Genomic DNA, 23,230 nt, shown 5'->3' on the forward strand with positions numbered 1-23,230 from the left:
CCATTGTGTGCTTATTACTAAAGACTGAAGACCCAGAGAGAATTCCCATCAGTGAATTCCAGGAATTTAAGCGAGCGTTTTCCTAAGTGTTCTAATCATAGCAGAACACTGACGCTACAGTAAAACATGTTTGTCCTTAGATTACAGAACCAAACCGCCCCCAGTCGCTCTGGCGTGGCAGCATACTCTCGGTGTGGATGTTGTCGATGTAAACTTCATTTTAACTCTCAGCTAACCAGGAAAATGTTGGCATTCGTGGACAGATTACAAGGACGGAGCTTTGCTAGTTTTTTTGCTAGGCCGTTATTTTCAATGGTCTCCTTTTAATTCTACATGAATGATAAGAAAAACAAAAAAAAGGTCAATTTAAGTGAAACCAGATCACTAGATTTCATTATCTTCCACTTTAAGGGCACAGGGAACTAAACCCTGGCACAAACCTAGAAAAGTTTGTTGGCGGTGGGCTCTATTTTCATTGATAAAGCAAAGAGTTTTCCTTTACCGGCGGGAGGATCACCTCTAGAACTTTGAGAGCTGAACACGGCTCAGGTGTGTGAGGCCAACATGATGGATCATCCTGTTGTGAATCTGCTAGTCTGCACAGTCCTGAGAAGACAGCTGGGAGATAAGGACGACCCTATAGGAGAGCACATCCCCTCCTCTCATCGATCCCCGCCGCCACTCAGGCAGGAGGTCTTCACACGCCAAGTGATAGAGGCAAAGGCAGCGTCGGAGTAAGGAACGACTGACCCGTGCAGGTTTAGCAGCCGCCGTCTCCTGATAAAGACGCTGCCAGATAAAAAACACTTATGGCCTTGTGCAGATAAAAGACAAAGGTGGAGTTTTGCCTCAGAAAGGGCGAAAAATCTGTTTTTGTGGTGGATAATTGGAATCTCTGCCGGGCATTAATCCGCTTCTAACCGAGGCCACAATAGCGAGAAACAAGCTCCTGGAGTATTTACAATAATTAATAAAGCCAAGACAGACTTGTCGGGTTCTTATTAAGAGGGCAAATGTCACAGCTGGCGTTTCACACGTTGCTGCTTTTGCTCCAGGAAACTGCAGCGTCTCAGCTAGCGGCTGGAACACCAGCTAGCGGTTAGCTTGGAAACGAGCTGGCGGCTGCATTCAACTTCATCTGCAGTTATTAGCGCAGCTGCGTGTCACCGTCACCAGACACGGGGGGGGGGGGGGGGGGGGGGGGGGGGGTGTTTACGAGAAGTCTGACATCCATTGACAAAAACCGGTCACGCGCTGCCGCGGCGACGGCCGAAACATTCCACTTCATTTCTGCCGCCGCGGCTTTGAAGTCCTCCGAAGCCCGTTATTAGCTGAAGGAGAGCCTTGATCGATCAACGAGGCGAGGGGGTGATTGTCCATAACACAATGATGAAAACATAATAGCCAAGAAAATTGCTTCTATTGTTACTCCGCGAGCGGCAAATGAAGACTGAGAGGCGGCGGCGGCGCAGACAGGTGCCAATCACGGCGGCGGCGCCGGCGTTACAGAGCCTGGCTTGGTTATATCGCTAACCTCTGATCTCAATCACACGATGGTTGTGAGGCCTCTCATGGATCATACTGATGAGGATGTCCAAGAGCTGCACAACTACCGGCTAGTTCCAGCCTCTTCAGACGGCGTGATTACGCCTGAAAGAAGCTCCTCTCCTGAAGGGAGGCCCCATCTCGCGGGTAGTTAGCATGCCGGAGCCGCGGCGCTCCTTTACGCACACCTCGTACCGGTGACCTAGCGCGGCTCCTCCAAGGTGTTTGAAGCCGACTGATTACAAATAAACCTTTAAAAAGAGCATCCGAAGACAGCTTGTCCATGTCATAACGATCATCTAACGACTGATAACAGCATGTTGGACAAATGATCCCTTTTTGTTCCACTGGATCTCAGACCTGGGATCAGCCTGCTGTCAGATGACGCTGACGCACTCAAAGCGACAAGCAGCACAGATGGATACACACAGAAGAGCGAATCGGTGACCTTTCTTCCATTGTCATGGGAACCAAACAGATCATGACAAATTCCCGTTCTGACTAAGAATCGGCGGCCCGCGTCTACAGTAACGGGGGGGATGGGGGGGGGGGGGGGGGTAAGCCTCATGTGACCCAGACCAGGAATGATTATTTCAATCATGTCACAGTAAAAGCCAAATTTGGGAGAGGAACAGTGGGATTGGGCAGCAGTATTCCACGGGAGTTCCCAGCCTATTATTCCCAGGCCATGCTTGGCTGCCTCAGACTTCCGCCGTCGCTTTGATGATAATGTTCTCCGGCAGGCCGCTACAGTAATGACCGTCTCAGTGCGCCGCGGTGCTCAGAGCCCGGCGCTAGGCTCTAATGTGTTGGTCTCACATTCAGGCACATTCTGCACAGATACTTGGAGCAAAATAGACACTAAACTCTGCCATAAACCATAAGAACGCCACAGAGGAATACAGATGTGCCAATATGGGGCTGCAACAACTGCAATGCTAATTGCTTTGATAACTCAGGCAGCAGAGACGGCGTCGTGAGGAACAAAAGGTGATCACTCACCTCCTCCTCCTCCCAGAAGGCTGGAGTTTGCTGAAAAAGAAAGAGAAATCTGCCATTAAAATTCAAAAGAAGCAGCAAATGTTGACAGCAATATTTGCGCAGTAAATTGCAGAGTGATGAATGTAAAGATTCGTTTTTAAAAAGGCAAACAACAACTGACAGCGGAGCGTTTTATGAAAACCTTCACGGGAAAATTCACACGGGCGGCTGTTAATTAATGTCACTGAGATGCAGGTGAACAATAAGCAGCTCCAGAAATAATCCTGAAACACACCGACGGACGCCGTCAGCCCCGGAATTTGCGCTGACGCAGCAAATGTTCGGAGGCAGCCACGTCATGAAGCCATCAGGAGCAGCGTGGACCCGGGAGAGGAAAAGGCAGGATTCCGTGAGGCGTGAGGGTACTGGGAGGGGACGGGGACGAGACGGGGACGAGACAGGGACCAGTGGAGGCCCAGTGGAGCTCGGAGAACCTACGTATCCATGATCAGCTGAGGAACACGCGCCTCCGTCATCATCAATCATTAACCCTCATATTCAGACGGGGATTCTAATATTCATCGACTGCTGCTGCTCCACACGGTGAGGCAGGAAAGTTAGCAACACGGGGGTGAATTATTAAAAACAAAAAGGCCCTTTTTCTTCTTTTTTTTCCCATCGCTTTTGCTCCAAACACCACAGAAGAAAAGATTAAAGAGGATTTAAAGCACATCTGTTAATTCGGGCGTTACTGAAAGTAGGTAGCTGGTATTTGAAGTGTAGTTCACGCGGCGGGCAGCGGAGGAGATCATTTTCTGACACATGCCTTTAATGATTCGCAGCTCCAGCTACAGCAGCGCTATCATTAGCCGTCGACACTGCCCCATTAAAAGCTTATTATTTCTTGAAAAGCTTTTGGTGCACATGCAACAGATAATGAATGTGTGGCATTAGCGAGGGAGCTGCGCAGCCCCGCGGCTGATGTGTGTCTGGACTGACTGAACGCACCAGGGGACCGCTGGACTTGTCCCACCGTCCACAGCGTTCGCTAGCACCATTATGGCGGCGCATTGTTGCCAGCGGAGCGGCACAAAGGAGAGGGAACGTTCTGGACAAAAAGGTCCGCTCGCTGCAGAATTTCATCAAAGAGCTTTGAGAGTGTCCGAGTGTGTGTGTGTGTGTGTGTGTGTGTGTGTGTGCGTGTGTGTGTGTGTGTGTGTGTGTGTACATGAGTATCTGTGTGACGCTGCTTGTTTAGCCAATCACCATCCGAGGGAAGGTCGATGGGGCCAGTTAAACGCCGGCTAATGTGAGCTGGTTTGCAGCAAAGTCTATCTTCATTGTCTGGTCTCCGGGGAAGTTTGCCTATTCCCGAGCTATTAAAACACCGGGATTTAATTACCTGACATTATGGAAATGCATACCTGTGGGGGGGGTCTTCATCTACTCCACACCTAATCAGCGATTGGAGATGTGGTGGCTAATCAGTTTGACTGTCCTTTGTGACTGTTTGGGGGGGCTTCAGCCATTTCCTGTCACTTGGCGTGATTGTGGTAATAGACAAGGGGGAGAGACGGAGCTTCTGAAGGCCGTCATATCTCGCGGCGTGTTCGATGGAGGCAAACACGGGTGAAATATTCAACTTTATGCAGCGTCATTCCTCCTCTTTCGGTCATAAAAATACGTGCTGGCACTTTGCTGCCTGGGCGAAACCTGATATTTGCAAACTACAGAGCTAGTGAGCCACAGTCACATACATCAGCGGAGGAAATGCCTCCCTAAAATGGATGGGGGGCTTTAACCGCTCGTTTTCAAGCTTGAGACGAATCTAAACAGCTCTGAGAGAGGCCAACATGCAGGGAATGGCCCTACGCTCTTCCTCCTGAGATGACATGCTCCGTTCTTTAGGAGCAGAAGTGATTCCATTCCTTAGAGGAAAAATCAAGCAGAAATCCATATTTGGCGATGCAGAATCCATAATGCATATTTCAGAGTGTGTATTAATTATAGAGCAGCTCCTCTTGCTGGCTGTGCCTGCCCTGGGCCCAGTCTGGGTATCTCGTGGCAGATCAACACATTGCTGCCTTCAGGAAAACAGTTGGAGAGCCAACAATTCGAATTATCAGCCGTCTGGGAGGAGCTCTCTTTCAAAGGGTTTTTTGACTCCAATGTCCCCTGTAGTGTCCGGATCCACGGGCCCCCCTCCGTGACCCTGGGTGTGCTGACATCTGCTCGCTGTTGCTTCTTGAAATAGCACCTTAACCTTATTTTTGAGTTTTCTTTCAGAAAAGGCTGAAGGGGACCAGGCTGCTAACAAATGTGGAACTTTGTTCTACTTGTAGCTCCTCCATTTCCAACATGAGGTTTCAGGTTTACGTGTGCAGGTTTCTGATGTGTCACCATCTCACAACGCCCTCGACGATGCTGACAAAACGACACTCTGCTGTGATTCAAATGGGTTTTTATTAGGACAAAATCTCATCTGGAACCTCCACATAAGTGGCTGCTGTTAACTTTGGTAGATTGTAGCGATTCGTCCACCTGGGAAGCCCAACCGGAGCCTCCTCACACCGCTGAGCAGGTCGTTAAGGTCATTAAGAAATGCCGGCCCGTCAAACACCAGCCCGAACCGTCACCGCGGGAGCGACCCACTTCGTGTCTGCACTTTGAACTCCGAACCCCGGCAGCAACTTCATTTATCTGTCCGTCAATGCGGCGGTGCCCACGGTCTGCATTTTCCCAGCGAGGGATCGTTGCTAAGCTCCGCCGCAGGGTGACAGGCGAGTTTATGGCCTGTGGCACCGCATCGAGCAGCAAGTACAGACAAACACACCCAGCAGAAAAGGGAGAGGCCGGCCTCCTGTTTCAGCCTCGCCACAGAGCAGAACCTGCTGGTGTGTCCTTGGTGTGAGCAGGGGCAGCGAGGCATGCGCCTGGCTGTGTGTGTGTGTGTGTGTGTGAGGGGGGGCACAGCCCTAGATCATGCAGTTAAATGGAAAGTGTTGGTGCATGACCACAAACCCTCCAGGAAGTAAACAGATCCACTGCCTACCTTCTGGTCTCTGTCTCCTTAAATGAACTCTTTGATATGCTCCATCGAACACACACTCGCCGTATCCCTGGTAGCAACTCGGACGCTGCTCGCTAAGCTTGGAGGTCAATAGCGTACTTTGCTAGTGCTCGAGGAGCAGAGGGGAAGTGCAGATATCATAGAAAGGTTGGTGGTGTTGTAAATACTCACATAAGTCTGGCACTTTTGCAACGACTGCAAAACATAAAGTAATATTCTTCATTTATGTAGCAAAATGTTCTTAAGAGATTAACAGCAGCACAACATAAAGTGTAACGGGGCAGCAGAACCCGGTACTGAGGGAGGGTGGACATCAGGGGTAATATCCATAAGAGTTATGCTCGTTGATAGAACAAGGTCGGCAGACGAGCCCCCCCCCACACACACACACACCCCCACCCCCCCACAACTAGTCAAGTGTTCTGACAAACTGGTCAGGGGTCCCATCATCTCACACCCACACTGGACACACACCAGAGGGTCAGAGGTCTCCATAGCAATGAGTCTTGGGTCAGTGCTCTGATGCTGATGCTACAGTGGTGCATCCATCACAATGGGGGGGGGGGGGTCCAACACAGGGGGGGCTGATGACGAGAAGAGGTCGAAGAGGAGAAGCAGCCTCCTGGGGGGGCGTGTGAGGGGGTCGGGGACTTGCAGCCCATCCCGCCCCTTCATTCACTCCATCCATTCATGCTCCACGACGCCTCTAAAACCACTCGTGCTCGTCCACGTGAGGCAAATTCTGACTCAACAAATTCAATTCTGTGTCCAGACCGTTCCAGATAAAATCTCCGAGCAGGCCAATAGAGCTCTTCATCCAGCCACATCATTTCCTCTTTTCTTCCACTTTCACTGGAAATTAGATTGGCTCCACATTGTTTGCGTGGCACCCAGCTAACGAGAGCCTCCGGTGGATATCTGGAGGAGATCTCAGAGGCCTTCAGCACACATCGCCATGTGCACGTGTCAGACTCTGTTCCAGTCCACCGCTGCCTGTTAGCAGCCTGCACCCCCCAACTACATCCACAAATACACATAAACAGGCCTGCGAAGCTATGAATAAATATTTGAGTGGAAGTTTCCACGCTGGGCTCTTATATTGAGCTCCACCTCTGCTCGTTTCTCCTGCTCGACATTTGATGGAGGCCGTTCCAAAGTTTAATGAAAGTGCTTCGTTTCCGCTTTCACGGGCTGCCAAAGTGTGCACGAATAAAAAATAAACCCCAACAAGCCGCCATAATGGCACGGCGGAAATGCACGCCAGCACACACGTGCGCGATAACACCGGAGTCTTTGGGCTTTATTGCCTCCACTGGTCCCAGAGGATCCCTACAAACTGGCTGTAGGTGGAACAATTAAACGGGCTTGATACGGGGGAGTGGTGGCGCTGAGATGGTTGTGGGAGTGAACAAGCACGACGCTTGTTCAGAGGAACACAGACACAGCGTGAAGCTCGGGCGCATCCATTCGTCAGGTAACTGGTTTGGTTGTGCTTCATTTGCTACGGCTGGATGCTACATGCGAGATAAAAGCCTTTCTTGTATCAATAACCTCCATTACTTTTACACTTATTAAGGAGGACACATTTTACCGACTGAAATATTCAGACGGGCCCCCGGCAGCTCCTCGGACCCCTCGGCTCGCACCCAGCAGGTGCGGGCCACCCCTGCGGGCTGATGCTTCGCTTTGGAAGCGCAGCAGCAGCGATGTGATGTTTGAATGTGTCATGGTGACAACACGCCGGCGTCTCCGTGATTAATCCCGTTTCTACGCAGGTTCGTCACCGTCATAGCAAAGCCACAATACCAGATGCCAAAGCCAGCCCGCACGTCTATTGTTATAATTACCTGACCTTCAAATCCACATTAATGAGCCCAGGATGATCCCATTCTCTTTCATCATTTGGCTTCGGAGCCCTGCTTTTATCTAACAAGGTCACCTTCCCCAAGACTGCGTCTCCCAGAAATACACATCGGCTCATAAATATACATCCACCTGCATCTGTTCAAGCCCCAGCCCTGAAATCACAACGAAATGAAGCTGCTAACTTTGGATTTCTTCTGAAGTCCATGTCAATGCCACCAGATTCAAGAACAGAAAACAACTTTCATCTGCTGATGCGTTCCCCAACTATTGTTCTGAGAAGTTGAGAGCCGCTCTGGTGGCCCCACTGAGGACGCCCCTCCCTTAGGATGGGAACGGAGAGGTAACGGAGCGATTAAACTTCCTCTGGGAACATCGCAGCAACCAAATACTGAGCATCCAGCCAACTCTTCCCGGCCAATCGCCACCTCCGTCCTCCCCAAGCTACCCCGGGGGCAGATACCTGCCACAGCTCCCCTCACGATGACCAAAATAACAGGGCGGGGCTTTCGCCAAATGGAGGAACCATCCCGGCATTAAATTGGACATCCTCGGCTACTGAAGGGCGAGTTCTCATTTGACGTCCATCATCTCATTTCTTTCTCTATGCAGAAAATTCCGCGGTGGAAGCCGAGGCTGGACCTTCTCCCTTGGTAGTGCTGCACACACACTGGCCTCTGTAAGTGCAGAGCATTGCATTAAGGAGAGTGCATTGTCTTTTTTAGCACTAACTGTATTTTAACTTCTCTTACTTCCTTAGTAAAATGCATTTAACCGGCACTTAAGAGGATTTATTCCCAAAGGTGTCAATTTGATCACAGTGGTGTAAGTGTTAGCAGTGATGTGTGAAGTTAGCCGAGGCTCCAGAAGTTGATGTCGCCCCGGGAACCCGGAAACATCGGATCAACGAGCAGTGGAGGTCACGGTGGACGCGGAGGTGACTGTTGGACTGGGACGACTATTCTGGACGGGGGAACACTGACACTTTTAAGGACGTCCGAGACGGAGAAGAGCGGCTGCTGCTGTTAGCACATCACAGCTGTGGAAGGGGAAAGGAAGTGATGTCATCCAGACGGCTGGAGATGCATCATTTACTGTCTGCAGTCAGGCGAGTTCTCAGAAACAGCCCGAGTTTCTTCACCACTGGGGAGAGTGTGCACAGATTGGACATGCAAGCAGGGTTGGAGGCTGCTGTCCTTCCATGCAGGGTCAACCCTCTTCTCCTTCTCTGCCACATGCACTTTATCTTTGAGGATGAACATCAGGCTGAGAGCTAACAGCAGCGGTTTTGGTGACAGAACACAGCGTGCGACCACTGTGGCTGGCACTAAAAGATCCCATTTTCCCACAGAAATAGGATGTGAGATTCTAATTGCAAAAAGAATCCACCCCATTATATCTAAGACAGATTTATTGAGCTGAGCTGTGCTGCTCAGTTCAATGACCAACAATATTCCAGAATCAGGAAGTGGTGACTCGGTCCCATGCAGGCATGACGTCTAACCCCGAGTTGACCTCTGAGGAGGTTTAACCCCAAAGTTGTCGATTCATAAGGTAAAGAGAGGAGTCTGTGGGGTTGTTGGTCCAACAGCTGCACTCGTGCACTCCTGAACGCTGGACACGGATGTAAAAACAAGTGTCAGTGCTTCATTAAAATCGGGGACATTTGGTAATGCAGCATCCTTTGTAATGGAAATAAAAGCGATTTGCACCTCAAAGACAAAGTCACCTCGCTTTGCTGGCGCAACACAAGCTGCAGCCAGGCTGAGATGGGGTCTCTAATCTCTGCTGACGTTTTTACAGCAAAAACAAACACAAAACATATTCAACAATATTTAATATGTCACAGGTAACGCTGAAAGGCTCCACATCTGAAGAAAGAGCCTCTTCCTATTGTTCTGAGCTCCTTTTGTAACACCTCAGGATATCACGTTCACGTCTGCGCGTCTTCAAATAAGCATCTGTTCCTTCCACGAGCGCATTCACGCAGGATCCCAGCGGACGCTTTCCTGCTCGCTGGTATCTGCATCCTTTTGTTACGGCAGAAACAAAAGCCAACCTGCTTCTGACGCATATTCCCGGGGTTTCCGAGGGGTCCTATGAAACAGCAGAACCAGTGCTGATGCTGCAGAATTAGGCATTAATCAGACAAGCGGAGCGTCACCCTGGCTTGGCGATGAGTCGACGCATTGACGTGAGAATGACTCAGCAAAATAAACCGGCGTGTTGACGCCCAGCGTGCAGCGGTGAACCTCTGGAAACGCCCCGTTTGAAAAGCCCGTTTAGCTTCACCGTCGAGTCTGCAGTCAGACTGGAACCACCCTTTAATGGCATTTAAACAGAGGATATTTTCACGCTCAATAGAAGCCCAAACGCATCAAATATATTAGTTGGGAAATAGTCTGAAGTCTTTATACCCACATTTGCCCGGATGGCTAAAACCATCCATTTGGAGAAGCGGTCACGCGCTGAGAAACCAGGCGTGACGCGGCCCATCACCATCCCCGGTCGGCCCGCCGTGTTCCTCGTGCACACTGTACGCACGAGACCAGAACCATCATCACCACCACAGCCAATAAATACTTGACAGACGTGTTGCACACAGAGCGGGGAATCGTTACCAAGGGGACACTTAGGGTGGAGAAAAGATTGACAATGGCTATATCTCTCTAAATGATGCCGCCGTCCTCTCGCTGAACTTTGCAGACTTGCTTAATTGCGTCAGATAATTGGAACGCCTCCCAGCTCGGCGCCCAACCCCGACTCACATCGCCCGTGGCCGTCTTAACGCCCACGATTTACACAGCGGCTTCTGACGCGACACCGACCCGGCGGTTCCCATCAATACCGGAGGGTGATCCAGCGGCGCGGGTTCCAGCCAGGAGGAGACGTTTAGCATGAAGCTGTGAGCTTTTGTGTTCCTGTGTTACAGAGGTCACAGCAGGGGGCGGGCCAGTCAACAGAGAGCAGGGTCGCTATGACACGTCCGAGTCAACAGCTTTTTGGGCTTTTTCATGGTAGCATGTTTGTGCGAGAGGCCTGTCGGATACGGAGAAGCACGTTTCTATGGCGTCCACTCACGCAGAGGAAAATGAAGCCGTTGAGGCTTGCACACGTGAATATCAGCGTGAAAAAGTCCACAGCAAATGAACCGAAATTGTCTCGAAAACATACTCGAGTCCTCACAAAAGGCTCAAAACAGAACACAGGATGAGGACGGGACGGTTCAACATTATAAAGAGGTTTTCTTTTTTAATTTGGTGGTGGAACAAACATCTAGGGCTCTTTACACGTGTTACCCCCTTCTCATACAGCTTCTTCAGGAACTTATTTAGTGTAAAGGTTAGTTAAAAGGTTAGCATCATAAACCAGCGTTGCTGCTGGGTCAAGTGGTTCTTTTTAAGAACTACAGGCCAAAACCCCTTGGAAAAATAGGTCTAAACATAATAATAATGCTGGAATCATAAACCTATTTGCAATTGTGTTCGTAATTTCAGCCCCAGTAAATATCCCTGCTTCCCAGTGTGACCAAAAGAAGCTGTTAGCATTGTGTGCAAAAGTCAACAAGACCTTCTCTTGTCAGGCACATTGAGTAATATAGTTACACGGGCGGTTTGGAGCTGGAGGAGAAAGACTCAGCAGTAACCTTGCATCCCAAGGACACATCATTTGAAATGCATTGGGTGCCACAGCGCTGTGATATATCCTTTTCCCAGAATTAACCTCAGCTAGTCTTTGCTGTCACAGAGCAATCAGGGGGTATGAGCAGGGACAGGCCCCCAGCCTCAGCACACAACTGCGCCGCACCGCTCGCTCCACATTGTGCGGCTCCGCCCGCTCATAAGACAAATGGCAAGCGTGACGAATCGTGGAAAAGATATCAGGAGTCGGCCGAGAGTTTGACAAATGCAATCTAACTGTGAAGCATTGGTTAAAGGGGCCATTTATGGGAAGGCTGAAGGATGGAGAAAATGTCTCGGTGACCCCTGCTAGATGCAAACATCTACGCGGAGTTCAAGGTTACCTCGACCACCAGGCGGGCCGGTCGCCGGGCTGAGGGCTCCTGACTACGTGTCTCCGGCAGAAATCCTGATTGCTTTGTGGAGTAGAAAGAAAACTGAGGCCCCCAGATGGCTTAAAGGACACATGATTAAAATGCAATTTAGCTGGGAGGGTCAGACTGATGAGCGAGCTAAATCGAAAGAGCAGCTGCGCAGGTAGATCGACTGGGGCTGAAGTGTCGTCCATCAGTGTCGCGCCGGCCGCGCTCACGCCTCTGGAAAAGTTTCAGTGACGAGCGCATTCGAGGGGTTTCATTTGCTCTCATTTTACAGCAGCTTGGGCATAAACGTGTACACACGCGTCACGTAGGAACAAGACAATAGAGCGATAAGCAGGGAGCGCTGGAAGGATTATGGGTCCAAACATCTGAATCAAGCACCACCAAGAGGCATCACGACGCACACAACGACCCGACCCAGCGGGTCGTCCGAACCTTCTGAGAGTGGCGTCCGGACAATCGCTCGCCCCCTTCGATGGAGCGCCAGAGAAAGGTGATTTTATTTTATTTTCGCCACAGCAGGAACAGCCTGTTCAATCTTAAGTATGAGTCAGGGAACGGAAACGGATGCCTCCTGCCCGGTGCTGCAGCGCCTTTAATCTTCACTTCCATCTTTAATGAGATCTGATGCAGGATGCAGCAGGACCGCAGAAGCAGATCCGCCGCGCTGCTCGCAGAAAAAGGATGCAGCGCGATAAAGCGCCGGGCTTTAAACCTTTAAGACTGTAATAAATTCCTTTTTATGGGTAGAGAGAAGGTGTGCCGTCCAACAACAGGCGCTTCACCTTCCAAACATCATCGGTTCTGGTCACAGAGCCCGGCCCTCTGGCCCCCCCAGCCCTGTGGTCCGCTCAGGGGGCCGATATTCTGTCAATACCCCTCTTTGCTTTCCTCCCCCTCGCTGCTCAAAGAGAGGGAGCATTCATCCTTCAATTTGGCCTAATCAAGCTGGAATTGAGTTAACAGCCGTACGTCGATCCCTCCCAGCACTCTGGTTGCAGATATGTAATCTCTGCCGACGTCTCCGGGGAATATTTGGCTCACACATAACTACAGGGATTGTCTCCTCCAAATCTATGAAATGTCAGAGCTGGCTGGGCAGCAGGTTTGGGTTACAGCCCCCCAGTCTAGACAGACCCACCAGCTTTGGGAGGGAAAAAACCTCTTTACTAATTTGGAATACACATTTAAGCAGGGAAGCCCCATTTGAGATCACCGACGGGTTGATTGAAGTGAATAAATTAAGGCAAAAACATAGAGCAGAAGTCCCCGCCCAAGCCTGATGTAACACTTTATATAATAGACATGTATGAGCCCGTTGACATATACCCAATGTTAACCTTCACACACACACACACACACACACACACACACACGGATATGAAGTCGTAAAACAAAAAATAAGCAGAATAAATCAAAAGGAATCTAATTTTAAAAAACCTCCTTCTACCTCATTTTAGACTGTTCATTACACTTGAGTGGTGCCTTAATCAACACACGACCACACACGCTAACACTGCTCGGTGTTCGGATGTGTGAAACGAACATTTGAGCCAACAGTCAAAGGACAAGCGAAGGGGAGGGGTCCCGCCGCGGGGGCCCACCGGCCTGCAGTGTCTCCCGCCTGCCTAATGCATTCTATGATCGCTCCATCCCAATTAAGAGAAGAAATGGCCTCAGAACAGCTGTAACGAGAGCCCTCGCAGGAGTGCGCTAAGCGCGGCTAATGTCAGAAATCTCGTTTAAAGAGCAGCATCTGTTTAGGCTGCGCACGGGCCTCGTGCACGGGCCTCGTGCACGGGCCTCGTGCGCGGGCCTCGTGCCACGGCGCCCACTAACAGCAGACATAACCCTCCCCATCTGGCCGCCCGCAGCAACGCTCCCATCAGCCCACACATGCATCCTTCCCTTCTGGGGAAGCAAACCATTATTTTCATATTCTCAAGCCCACTTTTTTTGGAAACGTGTGTTACGCTTCAGGCTGAACTCTTGGTGCAAAGGAACACAACATCAATATCTTTAAAGAATCAATCTAACTGCTGTTATTAAACGAACTAAAAAATGGAAAAGTTTTATTGTCTGAAGCTCAGAAAAGGGATGATTGAGTTGGGTGATTACAGTCTTCTGGAGGACGTCGGAGGTAATAACAGAGCCTGCTGCGCGTGCATTGATTTTCTCAAGAAAATGATAGACTGGGATTGTAAAAATGCTACAGTGACATAGGTTCTAAACTTTAATGCATACTAGAAAATGCACAGGAAAGCCTATAGCGGAATGATTGATTTCCTTTCACTTCCTTTCGGAAGCAGAGGCTGCAGCCGTCCTCGCCGGTCCGACGGAACGATGCTCGTTCTGACTCAAGGAACAGGAAAGGCAGCGCAGGGAGCCAGGAAATGGACTGTCCAGTCGGAGGAGAGGAGGCCCAGTCAGAAAAAAATGACAGTTATTTATTTAGGAAGGCAGCGGAAGGATGTTCGGCCCAGCAGATCCCATCAGATAAATCCATCGCTCGGTGGCCAACAGGAAGTGCGCTGCCGTCTGCCCGCGATGACCTCACTGCCTCCTCCTGCCCGCTTCACCGGGACAAAGCCAAGACATGTGGATGCAAACAAGCATTTCAAAGTCGCCCTCCCGTGCTCACGACGATGACCCTTGACCCTCCCGGCCGAGGCAGACGTCACGAAGACACCGAGGGAACCGTCGGTAATTGCATTCAACTGGTTTTGTACCATTTCCAAACGGAGCAGCTGTATTGTGATTAATGGATTTCAGCGTCCACCTTCGGGTCCCTGAATGAGCCTTTTCCCAACCGTGCAGTTTCACTTACAAAGATAATAACAAAAAAAAATAAGTTGAACATGCAGGATAGTCATTATGTGCTATGGCGGTGTGGCGTGGGAGCCTGAGGAGCGTCCATCAGGCGGTGATCACATGATTCACCATGGCGACCAAGTCATCAGAAAGAGGGGAGGGCAGCTGGTACGTGTGCATACGCAGCAGCTCTACAGCAGCCCAGATTAGTGATGATGTGACCCGCTGGTCGTCAGTTTAACGCGCAGCAAGGCTAAAATTAGAGAACATTCTCTTAAAAGACAGGAAATACTGGGCTCATATACGTCCGTACTTCCTGCTGGATCGGGAAGGCGACAGGTGCACCTGGAAACTGTGGCTATCAGCGATCTGGGTCAGGAGCAGACTCATCTGCCCATGTTGCCTCTCCTTTAACTATTTCAATAAAATAGCAGTTTCCTAACTGGGGGAATAAGAAAAGGGTCAATTAAAATACCAGGTGTGAGGATATTTACTTATTCACATCCTATTAGCACGAATGATGACAACTGTTTGTTTCGTTGCTGATATGCAGCAGTTTAAATCAGATTCATTCAAACAAAGGGGAAAATGACACATTTTTGCATTTTTAGGCTGTTTTGGTTGAATTTGAACAGACTGCAAATGGCACTAGATGCATTATTCATCAAAGCTCTGAAATGCTGCAGGTGGGTCTTACTCTATATGCTGAAGACCTACATTAACATAAGCAATTTAAAACAAAGCCTCTGTCTAAGTGAAATAATCTGGGTAACTATAACATTTATTTAAGACTAAATGAGGCTTCTTTTTGTGTTCAGTTGCAAGATTTGAGTTTAGGGAAGAAAAGTCAAACTGGGATTCATCTTTCTTTAGGTTTAAATTTCTCCTTTCGCCAATAAAAGTTGATGGTTTTACATTTTGTGATTAAACAGGTTTCACATTTCGCTCGCCGATGACACGTTATGTTACCTTCATATGTATAAAATGTTCCACCGTAACACCTTGTGCTACTGAAGTGCTCCAACTCTACTGACACGAATGTTCTTATCTACGTCTGTTTGCATCCCATTATAATGATTAAAAGTCATTAATGAAAGCCGAGTCTCTGTCCTCCTGGTCTCTAAACAAACTCAGCTCTTGTGTTTGACTTCCTGCTGCAGTTTCTCTGCTTCATATGTTAAAGGAAGTGAAAGTTGTAGACATTGTAACAGGATATCAGGTAAACTCTGTCCCTAAACGCTGACGGTTACAGTGAGCAAACACGTCCCCACAAGCCTTGACTGAACAATAAAACTGACATTAATCACGATTAATGAGATGTGAGAAACTAAACATGCAGATCGTGGCTGAACTGTAGGACAACTCGCCCGCTCTACAAGTTGTAATGAACCCAGAAAAATGCAGTAGAGCCGGGTGTGTGGGTGGAGCGACCTCTACGTCCCGATGTGTGACCGTGTTGACACATCACGCAACCGTCTCAGCCCAAGACGTCCTCCACTGAGGACCTTTGCCCCCTTGCAGCCATTGAGTTTGCATGCTGAGGTGGAGAATCTGGAAAATCGGGTACAAAATGCAAGGCTGCCGCTAGCTTCCAAGCTGCCTCCGGGGCGTTCCGACATTCCCACTGTGGTTTCTGACATCAAGAACCCGATGAAGTCTGAAGAGATGCACCAGGAGCACAACTACTTATACATCAAGGTGGTGGGAATGGACTCAATCACCGTCTATTAGCAGGTTCATCCGTGTTTACAAACCCTGTTGTGGTGTGGAAGGGCCGTAATGCAACATGCTTGAATAGGTTGTTCCCTCACACAAACAGCCCCTCCTGCTTTACTGGAGCTCAAATGGAGGCTTTTCCTTTTCCCTCTTGCCTTGGCCTCTTCAGCCTTTTTGTGTAGGACAGGTTTGCTTTGCCAGGAGGGGTTCGTGGTGAATATTAAGAATTTATTGTAGAAATATAAATGTTGGACCAGACTGCATAAAAAAACCCCATAAACTAACAGTCACAGCGAGACAGCAACAAGATGGCCAGATAACAGCTCGCAAACAAGCCGTAAAGAGCACAAATGGAAAAGGATGAACAGAAAGAAGCCAAAAATGGCAACACTGAACCTGGAAGCAGCTGTGAAACAGCTCCAATCATCAAACTCCACCTCCTAACCACCTCAGTGAACCTTTCATAAGTGTGATGTAGCAGCCAAAGTTTGTCTCTAAGTTTCCTTGTGTGTAATGTGCATGTGTCGCTATGGATACAGTGTGTGTTATGTTCAAGAGAATGTACGTGTGTGTGTGTGTGTGTGTGTGTGTGTGTGTGTGTGTGTGTGTGTGTGTGTGTGTGTGTAATGTCTCCGACACACCTAAACTACACTGATCCAGGCAGTGAGCCACAAGCGGCCCAGAAAGACACAACACCCAGTGACCCCCACCAGAGAGAACAGACCTGAAGGCCCAGCACCCCCCCACACAATCCCGCCCCCAGGGCAGAACAGTAAAGGACCAGCACACCTAAAATGCTGCTTAATGTTCTGCAACACGACACTAGATGTTAAAATCAGGCCAACATTCCTAAAGAAAAGGAAATAATATATATATTTTTTAAATCCTTTAAATAATACCACTCCAGGACTGGACGTGGGCGATTGTGAGGGACTCATGCACGGGCTGTCTCATCACCATGTTTTCTGGGTCTTTGCTCAAGAGGATTAAAAACAGCTTAAGATGCTGGTATTAGTTTTACAGTCCAATTGCCAAAGACTTTTCTGCTATTGGAAACAGTGAGTGTTTCCTCAAAAGAGCAACAGGGACCTCATAGAGGGCTAAAGATGGTGGACTGAGCCTCAGCTAATGATGCAACGGGAGCCCGAGTATCCACAGGAAGTGTGGGGGGGGGGCTGACGGCTGACCGAGCAAAATCTACAGAGGGAAAAGAGGGATTAGACCCTCAAATCTGGGAAACTCAACTGTGTGAGCTGAAGAGAAAGGAGTGGGAATAGTGACCTATGGCTGCTTGGCTGGCTTTGTCCGCGGAGACAACAGGCTTAGCTCCCCCGATCCACAGCTCCGCCGTATGATCACAAGCCATCACTAATGCACTGCCACCGCACCCACGTTATCAATTTACCCATCGCCATCAATTCAGGATGTTGAGACAGGGAATCGCCAACAGGGAGGCAGCCCCCAACCAATGTGCTCCCAATCTAAACAGATGAAATATACATACAGTGAGACTGGGGGAAGGATGAATAAATGAGGGTGGTGATGCCATTTCCTGTAGCCAGAGATATCGCTCTGCATTCCAACGGCTTCTGCTGCAGCTCTAAATGGAGCAGCCGGCTTAAGCACGCGGCGCGGAATAGATCTTCATGCAAATCTCCGCGCTGCCCTCTGACCCACAGACAATTGGGAGGCAGTACATGGAGAGGGCTCCCAGAGATTCTCCCCTGGACTCCAATTAAGCTGGCTTCACGTTACTACGCACAACAGGCCAAATGACGGGCTAAACATCTTAAAGGTCTGTGTGTGTGCTGCGTCTCCTGCTGCCGCGATGACATCACAGAGAAACCTGTGACTAAATAAGCTCCCGAGGAAACAGAGGGGGAAAAAAAAACACGGAATATTTTGTATATCCAATAGAGGAGCGACGCAGGCACCACCTCCCATCAGTGAAGCTCCGTAAACGCCGTCTCCAAGGAGAGGAGGGAAAACACGGCGTCGGCAGGGTCAGCTGATGCAGTAACAGATGAGCGCCCCCCTCTTTTAGCCAGGCAGCGCCTCGTCAAATGAGCGGCGCGCTTGATTTGAAAGGTCACCGGTGATCGTCAGATCGGGAAGGGGGGGGCTACAGTCTGCAGGGCGCGGGGGGACACGGTGTCAAAGGAGAGGGGCCATATGAAAACTAGGCAGTGACAGCAGGTCAACATAGAGCAACAAATGCATAAAGATTTCCCTTAAAGCTCCGCCAGGCACTTATCGCTTGTCACTCTGACCCAGCATCTGCTTGCCAATCCGTCTGAGTGCTCAGGTAGGTGGGGGGGGGGTTCCTCCCCTCCCTCCCCAACTCATCAGAGATGCATTGAAATTCAATCGCTCGCATGGAATCAATGGGTCGGAGGAGCAGATTAGAGCTGGAGGCAGCTGGAGGGAGCCGGCATCTGATCAGCTCGGCTATTCTTCTGTTTGTTTGCCTTCTCTTTACCTAAATGAGTAATTACTCCGGCACAGCCAATCACGTTAAGGCAGCCAAAGAGACACCTGCAGCAGCGCATTAACTGCCACGGGAAAATCTCCGTCTCCTACGCTAATTTCCGCATGCTGCCTGCTGGGATGTAAGCAGAAAACAGCAGAAGATGTAAAAAAAAAAAAAGGAAAAATTTGTATTCTAAAGTTAATTTATTGGCAACATAGTTTGGCCGAACATCAACATCTAATAGAAAATCAATTTGAGGTTAAAAATCACATTTCACTCACTGTTTGGGACCTTGATAAATTAGCAGTTTAACCCCAAGAAGGAAAAGAAAAATATCCAAATTGGGTTTTTGCACTCAAGCAGAAATTAATTTTTGTGTAACCAAGTGTGCGTTCATTATCCTTGATGAACATTATTTATTCTGATGAACAGGCAGCCGTGAACCCCGCCCCCACCTCTTACTGCCCATTTTGTAACAAGACCCAGTTTTTAAAACGTAATAATAATGAAAATAAAACAAATAAAAGTGGCACTTTTATTGAGATTGTCTAATAAACTAGCTTTATGTCCAGCCAAGACTTGGCAACACTTTGGCAGGAGCTCAGAACAGCCTGTTTTATTAGCTCTGCCGATACTTCACCCTCGCTCATGCTGCTGAGTGTTGCAGTGTTCCGGTCCGGATGCGAGCTGGACTTCAGAACCTCTCAGTCAGACAGCCGGCAACAAAAAAAGGGTTTCAAGGTCTTGGTAGAAACATGACGATTAAGATTCACGGCGCCTCGCAGACAGAAACCAGGATGATGCTAATGACTATTGACACCAAAGGGGAAGTTTGAACTTTAACAAGTTGATTAGAAAGGAACAAAAGCCGACAGACAGTAATCTACATGTGCTGCGGCGGGTGCTGTAGTTAACGGTAGTACCAACCCCCACCACCGGTCACCCCAGGGTGAAGGAGGGAGGGGGCCCAGGTTCCACTGAGGGGCCACAGCCAATCAGACAGATTCAGGAGATGCTGAAGGATTTGGGTCACCAACAAACAATCCTTTAATCACGGGAACGTCTCTTCAGTTAGAATCTGACAACGACAGAAAAATGGAGACCTCTGACCAGCGGAGGAACTCTTTTCCTGGCACATGTGCAGCGCTGGGAGCCTCCTGCGGCGTCGCCGAGGTTCCCACTTTCTCTGCTTCCGTCCTGGATTAAGGTTAATGCCTTTCGCATCCCAAAATACAATAAGCTATATTGTAAACGCCACAAAACAGGTTTTTATTGGCAACATTGGCCCGATAAACAGCCAGGAGAACGCAGCTCCCCGGGGAGCCCCTCCAGCTGCCAGAGTCCGGAACCACATTCCTATACGTGGATAAGAGCCCCACGCCAATAAAACATGCCGTATGGAAAAGTGGGCTCGGTCACCACCCGGACATGACTGTAGGAAGAGGGAGTGGATGTGTGTGATGTGGACACACAGCGTTGACACCCTGTTGTTGTTAATGTGAACACTGTTGTGTTGCTTCTGCACGGCTTCAGAGACAGAAGGATGGAAATAACCTTCAGAACTTTAAGGAGAACTCTGCTGGCGATGACATTTAAAGACAAACAGTAATAGAATGAAAAAACTGGGATGAATGCCAAAGAAGGATATTAAAACCATTAATCTCGCAGTCGTTTCGACACAAACCAAGAATAACACCAGTTGTGTTTGTGTAGGAAATGAATCTGTCTCCATTTTAACTCAAAACCGGAATGATGATGTGAAAATTGCTGGGTTCTGATGGGTTCTGCTGGGTTGGCCGGTGTTGAGTAACACTGGAACTGCAAAAAGAAGATGACATGTTTGGAAAATGTGGGAAAAAAAAGGAAATGTTGTTGGCTTTGCGTAATTTCACCTTTTCACCAGACGCCCGAGGAACCCAACAGTAAGTTTAGATAAAAACACAAAATACCGTCTCATTTTCTGGCTCTTTTTTTTTTTTTGAATCGTCATGAAAACAACTACAAATCTGTCCATTTGTTGATGCATCGCTCTCTTAATTATCAGCCCGTGAACACGGCTGATCAGTAATTAGCGCTGGTTGGGAGTCGGCCTGCTCGTGGCTAAAGAAAGAGAAAAGAGGGATTTCTGTCAGGAATGCTGGATAATTCCCATCTCGGCCCAACAATTCCCACCCACGCAGGCCAAAACATACAAGACGCGTCAGCGCGAGGAGACGAGGCAGAACGCACGCAGGAGTCCTCAGTCCTCAGGTCGCCCGTTCCTCTGCTCACACCCATATTTAACGATGAAAAACAGCCTCCGCCACTCCCCTGCAGCCCTCCTCGGAACCCAAACACACGGCAGTCGCGCGTCCTGATCGTGGGACGCCATCTCTGACGTTGACGCGCACCCCTCGGTCGCTGCAAACGTCCCCGCCGTGGGATCAATAAAGGCTCATCTTATCGGTATCTAAGTGACTGCAGGCTATCGATAGTCAGGGCGAGTGCACGAGGGTCGCTGTGCACGTGCGCCGCTGCGGCTCACTGAGAACATGTGTTTTATCAGTTGCTGCCACTTGTTTGAACGGAGCCGCAATGAAAGCCTCGGCAAACACGGGGGGGTGTCGGCGCGGGGCTAAAGTCAACAGTGGGAGCCGCGGCCGGGCCGGGGGCGCCCCCCCGACGCAGCAGTGGACCGCCTCGCCTCAGCTTTACCAGAGATACCAACTCAGGGCCAATGTGTTCAGGAGGGGGGAATAAAACCGTCGGCTTATTCAGGAAAGGGAGGAAAATAAAAACACAAGCTGATGGAAAAAAGCTGTCAGGCTCTTTTCTAAACAGCGTCGACATTTAGGATCAAAGTGCAACAAGTTTCTGCACTGTGCTGATCAGTAACTCAAGAGGAGTAATTATGGAGATGACTGTGTTTATGGGATGTCTGTGGAAGGTTCATGTGATGAAGAAGGCCACGAAAGAACAGGAACCCTTCCAGAGCAAGCGTCCCGTCCCCATTCCAGCTGGACCTGTGGGGCGGGCCAGTGCACTGGCTCCGAGTCCCTGTGGGCCCAGGGTGCCGAGACCTTTTCCCTCTGACCAGTGCTGAAGCAAGCACGAGCGCTCATCCTCGGGGGGGTTCTGCGTGAGAGAGTTGGGGGCGACTCCTTGAGCGCTCACAGAACTTTAACATAGTTGGCAGAATCTTTGCTTTCAAAACTCACTTAAAGGCTCTGAACAGAGACGGGGGGGGGGGGGGGGGGGCACCTGCTCAGGTGAGGGGTGTGAATAAGGTACTGCTGCATGATCAGACGGGGGTGGGGGGGGGGCAGGTTAAACCTTCTCAAGTCTAGGTTTACAGTTTTAGGGTGGAAGCTTTATAACATTTGCATCTGTCATCAATCGGGGCGGCTGTTCCAGAACATTTAAAAATAAAGAGCGTTGGGAACTAAAGGGCTTTTGTCAAGCAAATTCAGGCAGAAAGTGGTGGCGGAAATCGCCTTTTTTTTTTTCCTCCCAAAGAAGAAAAGTAGTTTTTCATGTTTTCTGATGTTTTTGTAGAAACTTAATTTGAGCTTCAACAATAACAGGAGAGCTGTCGTATTCCGCCAGCAGAATAAAGACGCCCTTAATGAGAGACATTTAATGCAGCAGCATTAAAAGGCGGTGGGTTTAAAAATGTTGCCTCAAGTGCTTTTTCAATTACAGAGTATAGATGGGCTGCTGTTTCGCAGGCGACACATTGAAGGCCGTTGTTAGCAGGATTGCAATCGACCGGTGGAACCAGAATATTCTCCTGAGATTCTCTCTGTGACGCGGCAATAAGCTAGCACGGAAAAGTTAGCTGGGACACGCCAGTCGTGATCCGGTCCAGGAGCAGGACCGACAGCATCCCCTCATGGGCCGTCACGCTGGCGTCACCTGCGTGCAGCCCTCTGCATGTGGGACCATTTCAAAGGGAGACTTCCCTCCGCCGAAGGCCGTTTATTCAATATGTATAATGCATGCAGATGAGATGAGGTTAAATTTGCAATTTATTGTGCAAATCAAATCCATCTTGCTGCTGCTGATGAAACTCTGCTGCGGTGGCACGTCGAGACAAACCCGCTGAGCTGCACACACACCTCTGAGAGGATCTCAACACATCTATAAATATTAATTTCTGTTGCCCTGGGTGTGATGGATGATGGTTCTAATGGCACCGCTGCTATTTACCAATTACACCCAGCCATATCCTTGATCAGCAGTTTGAAGGCTGGCTTCCTCTGGTTTCCTGGTCGTCTTTGATGGCTTCTGCAGAGCCTGTGAAAATGTCCCACTTGAGCTTCTATTGTTCATTTGAGAGGTTGAAGAACAGATGTTGAACATGTTGAAAATACTATAGTCAAGTTCATGTAAGTGCACCGAGTCGGGTATGAGATCTGCTTTAAAATGTAAGAGAACAAGCTTTTTTTCCAGGCCTGAAGCAGTTTAAGGGGGCCTGATCTTTTCCCAAGGTTTTCCTTGATTCCTCCAATGAAACAGATTTGAAGGATTTGGAGAAGGTGTGTTTAACTGCCCCTGGCATTAATAAAAAGTGTATTTTTTTTATTGCAGCAGTTAGAACTAAAAGCACGGCAGTTTAACGCAACGGTGCGTATTGTGATGGGCAACATGAGTCACGTTAATTACAGCCACAGTCACGTTAATTAAAGCCACAGCCAGAGGTCTGGTGAGGTTCACGCTGGAAGGTATCATCTTC

General features: G+C 49.2%; 1 protein-coding gene across 5 annotated transcripts in view; it reads right to left on the reverse strand.

Moving 5' to 3' along the window:
* Window positions 1-23,230, reverse strand: part of macrod2 (mono-ADP ribosylhydrolase 2) — a 283,251-nt gene that overhangs the window by 201,437 nt on the left and 58,584 nt on the right. For 4 of the 5 annotated variants that reach the window (XM_029835484.1, XM_029835488.1, XM_029835487.1 and 1 more), the window contains exon 4: window positions 2,548-2,577. The exons of the other annotated variant lie outside the window; for it this stretch is intronic. In XM_029835484.1, coding sequence (XP_029691344.1) covers window positions 2,548-2,577 — 30 coding nt within the window. The remainder of the gene's footprint in view (window positions 1-2,547; window positions 2,578-23,230) is intronic. 5 annotated transcript variants of the gene reach the window in all.

Source organism: Takifugu rubripes, chromosome 4, assembly GCF_901000725.2.
Source record: "Takifugu rubripes chromosome 4, fTakRub1.2, whole genome shotgun sequence".
Lineage (NCBI taxonomy): Eukaryota > Metazoa > Chordata > Actinopteri > Tetraodontiformes > Tetraodontidae > Takifugu > Takifugu rubripes.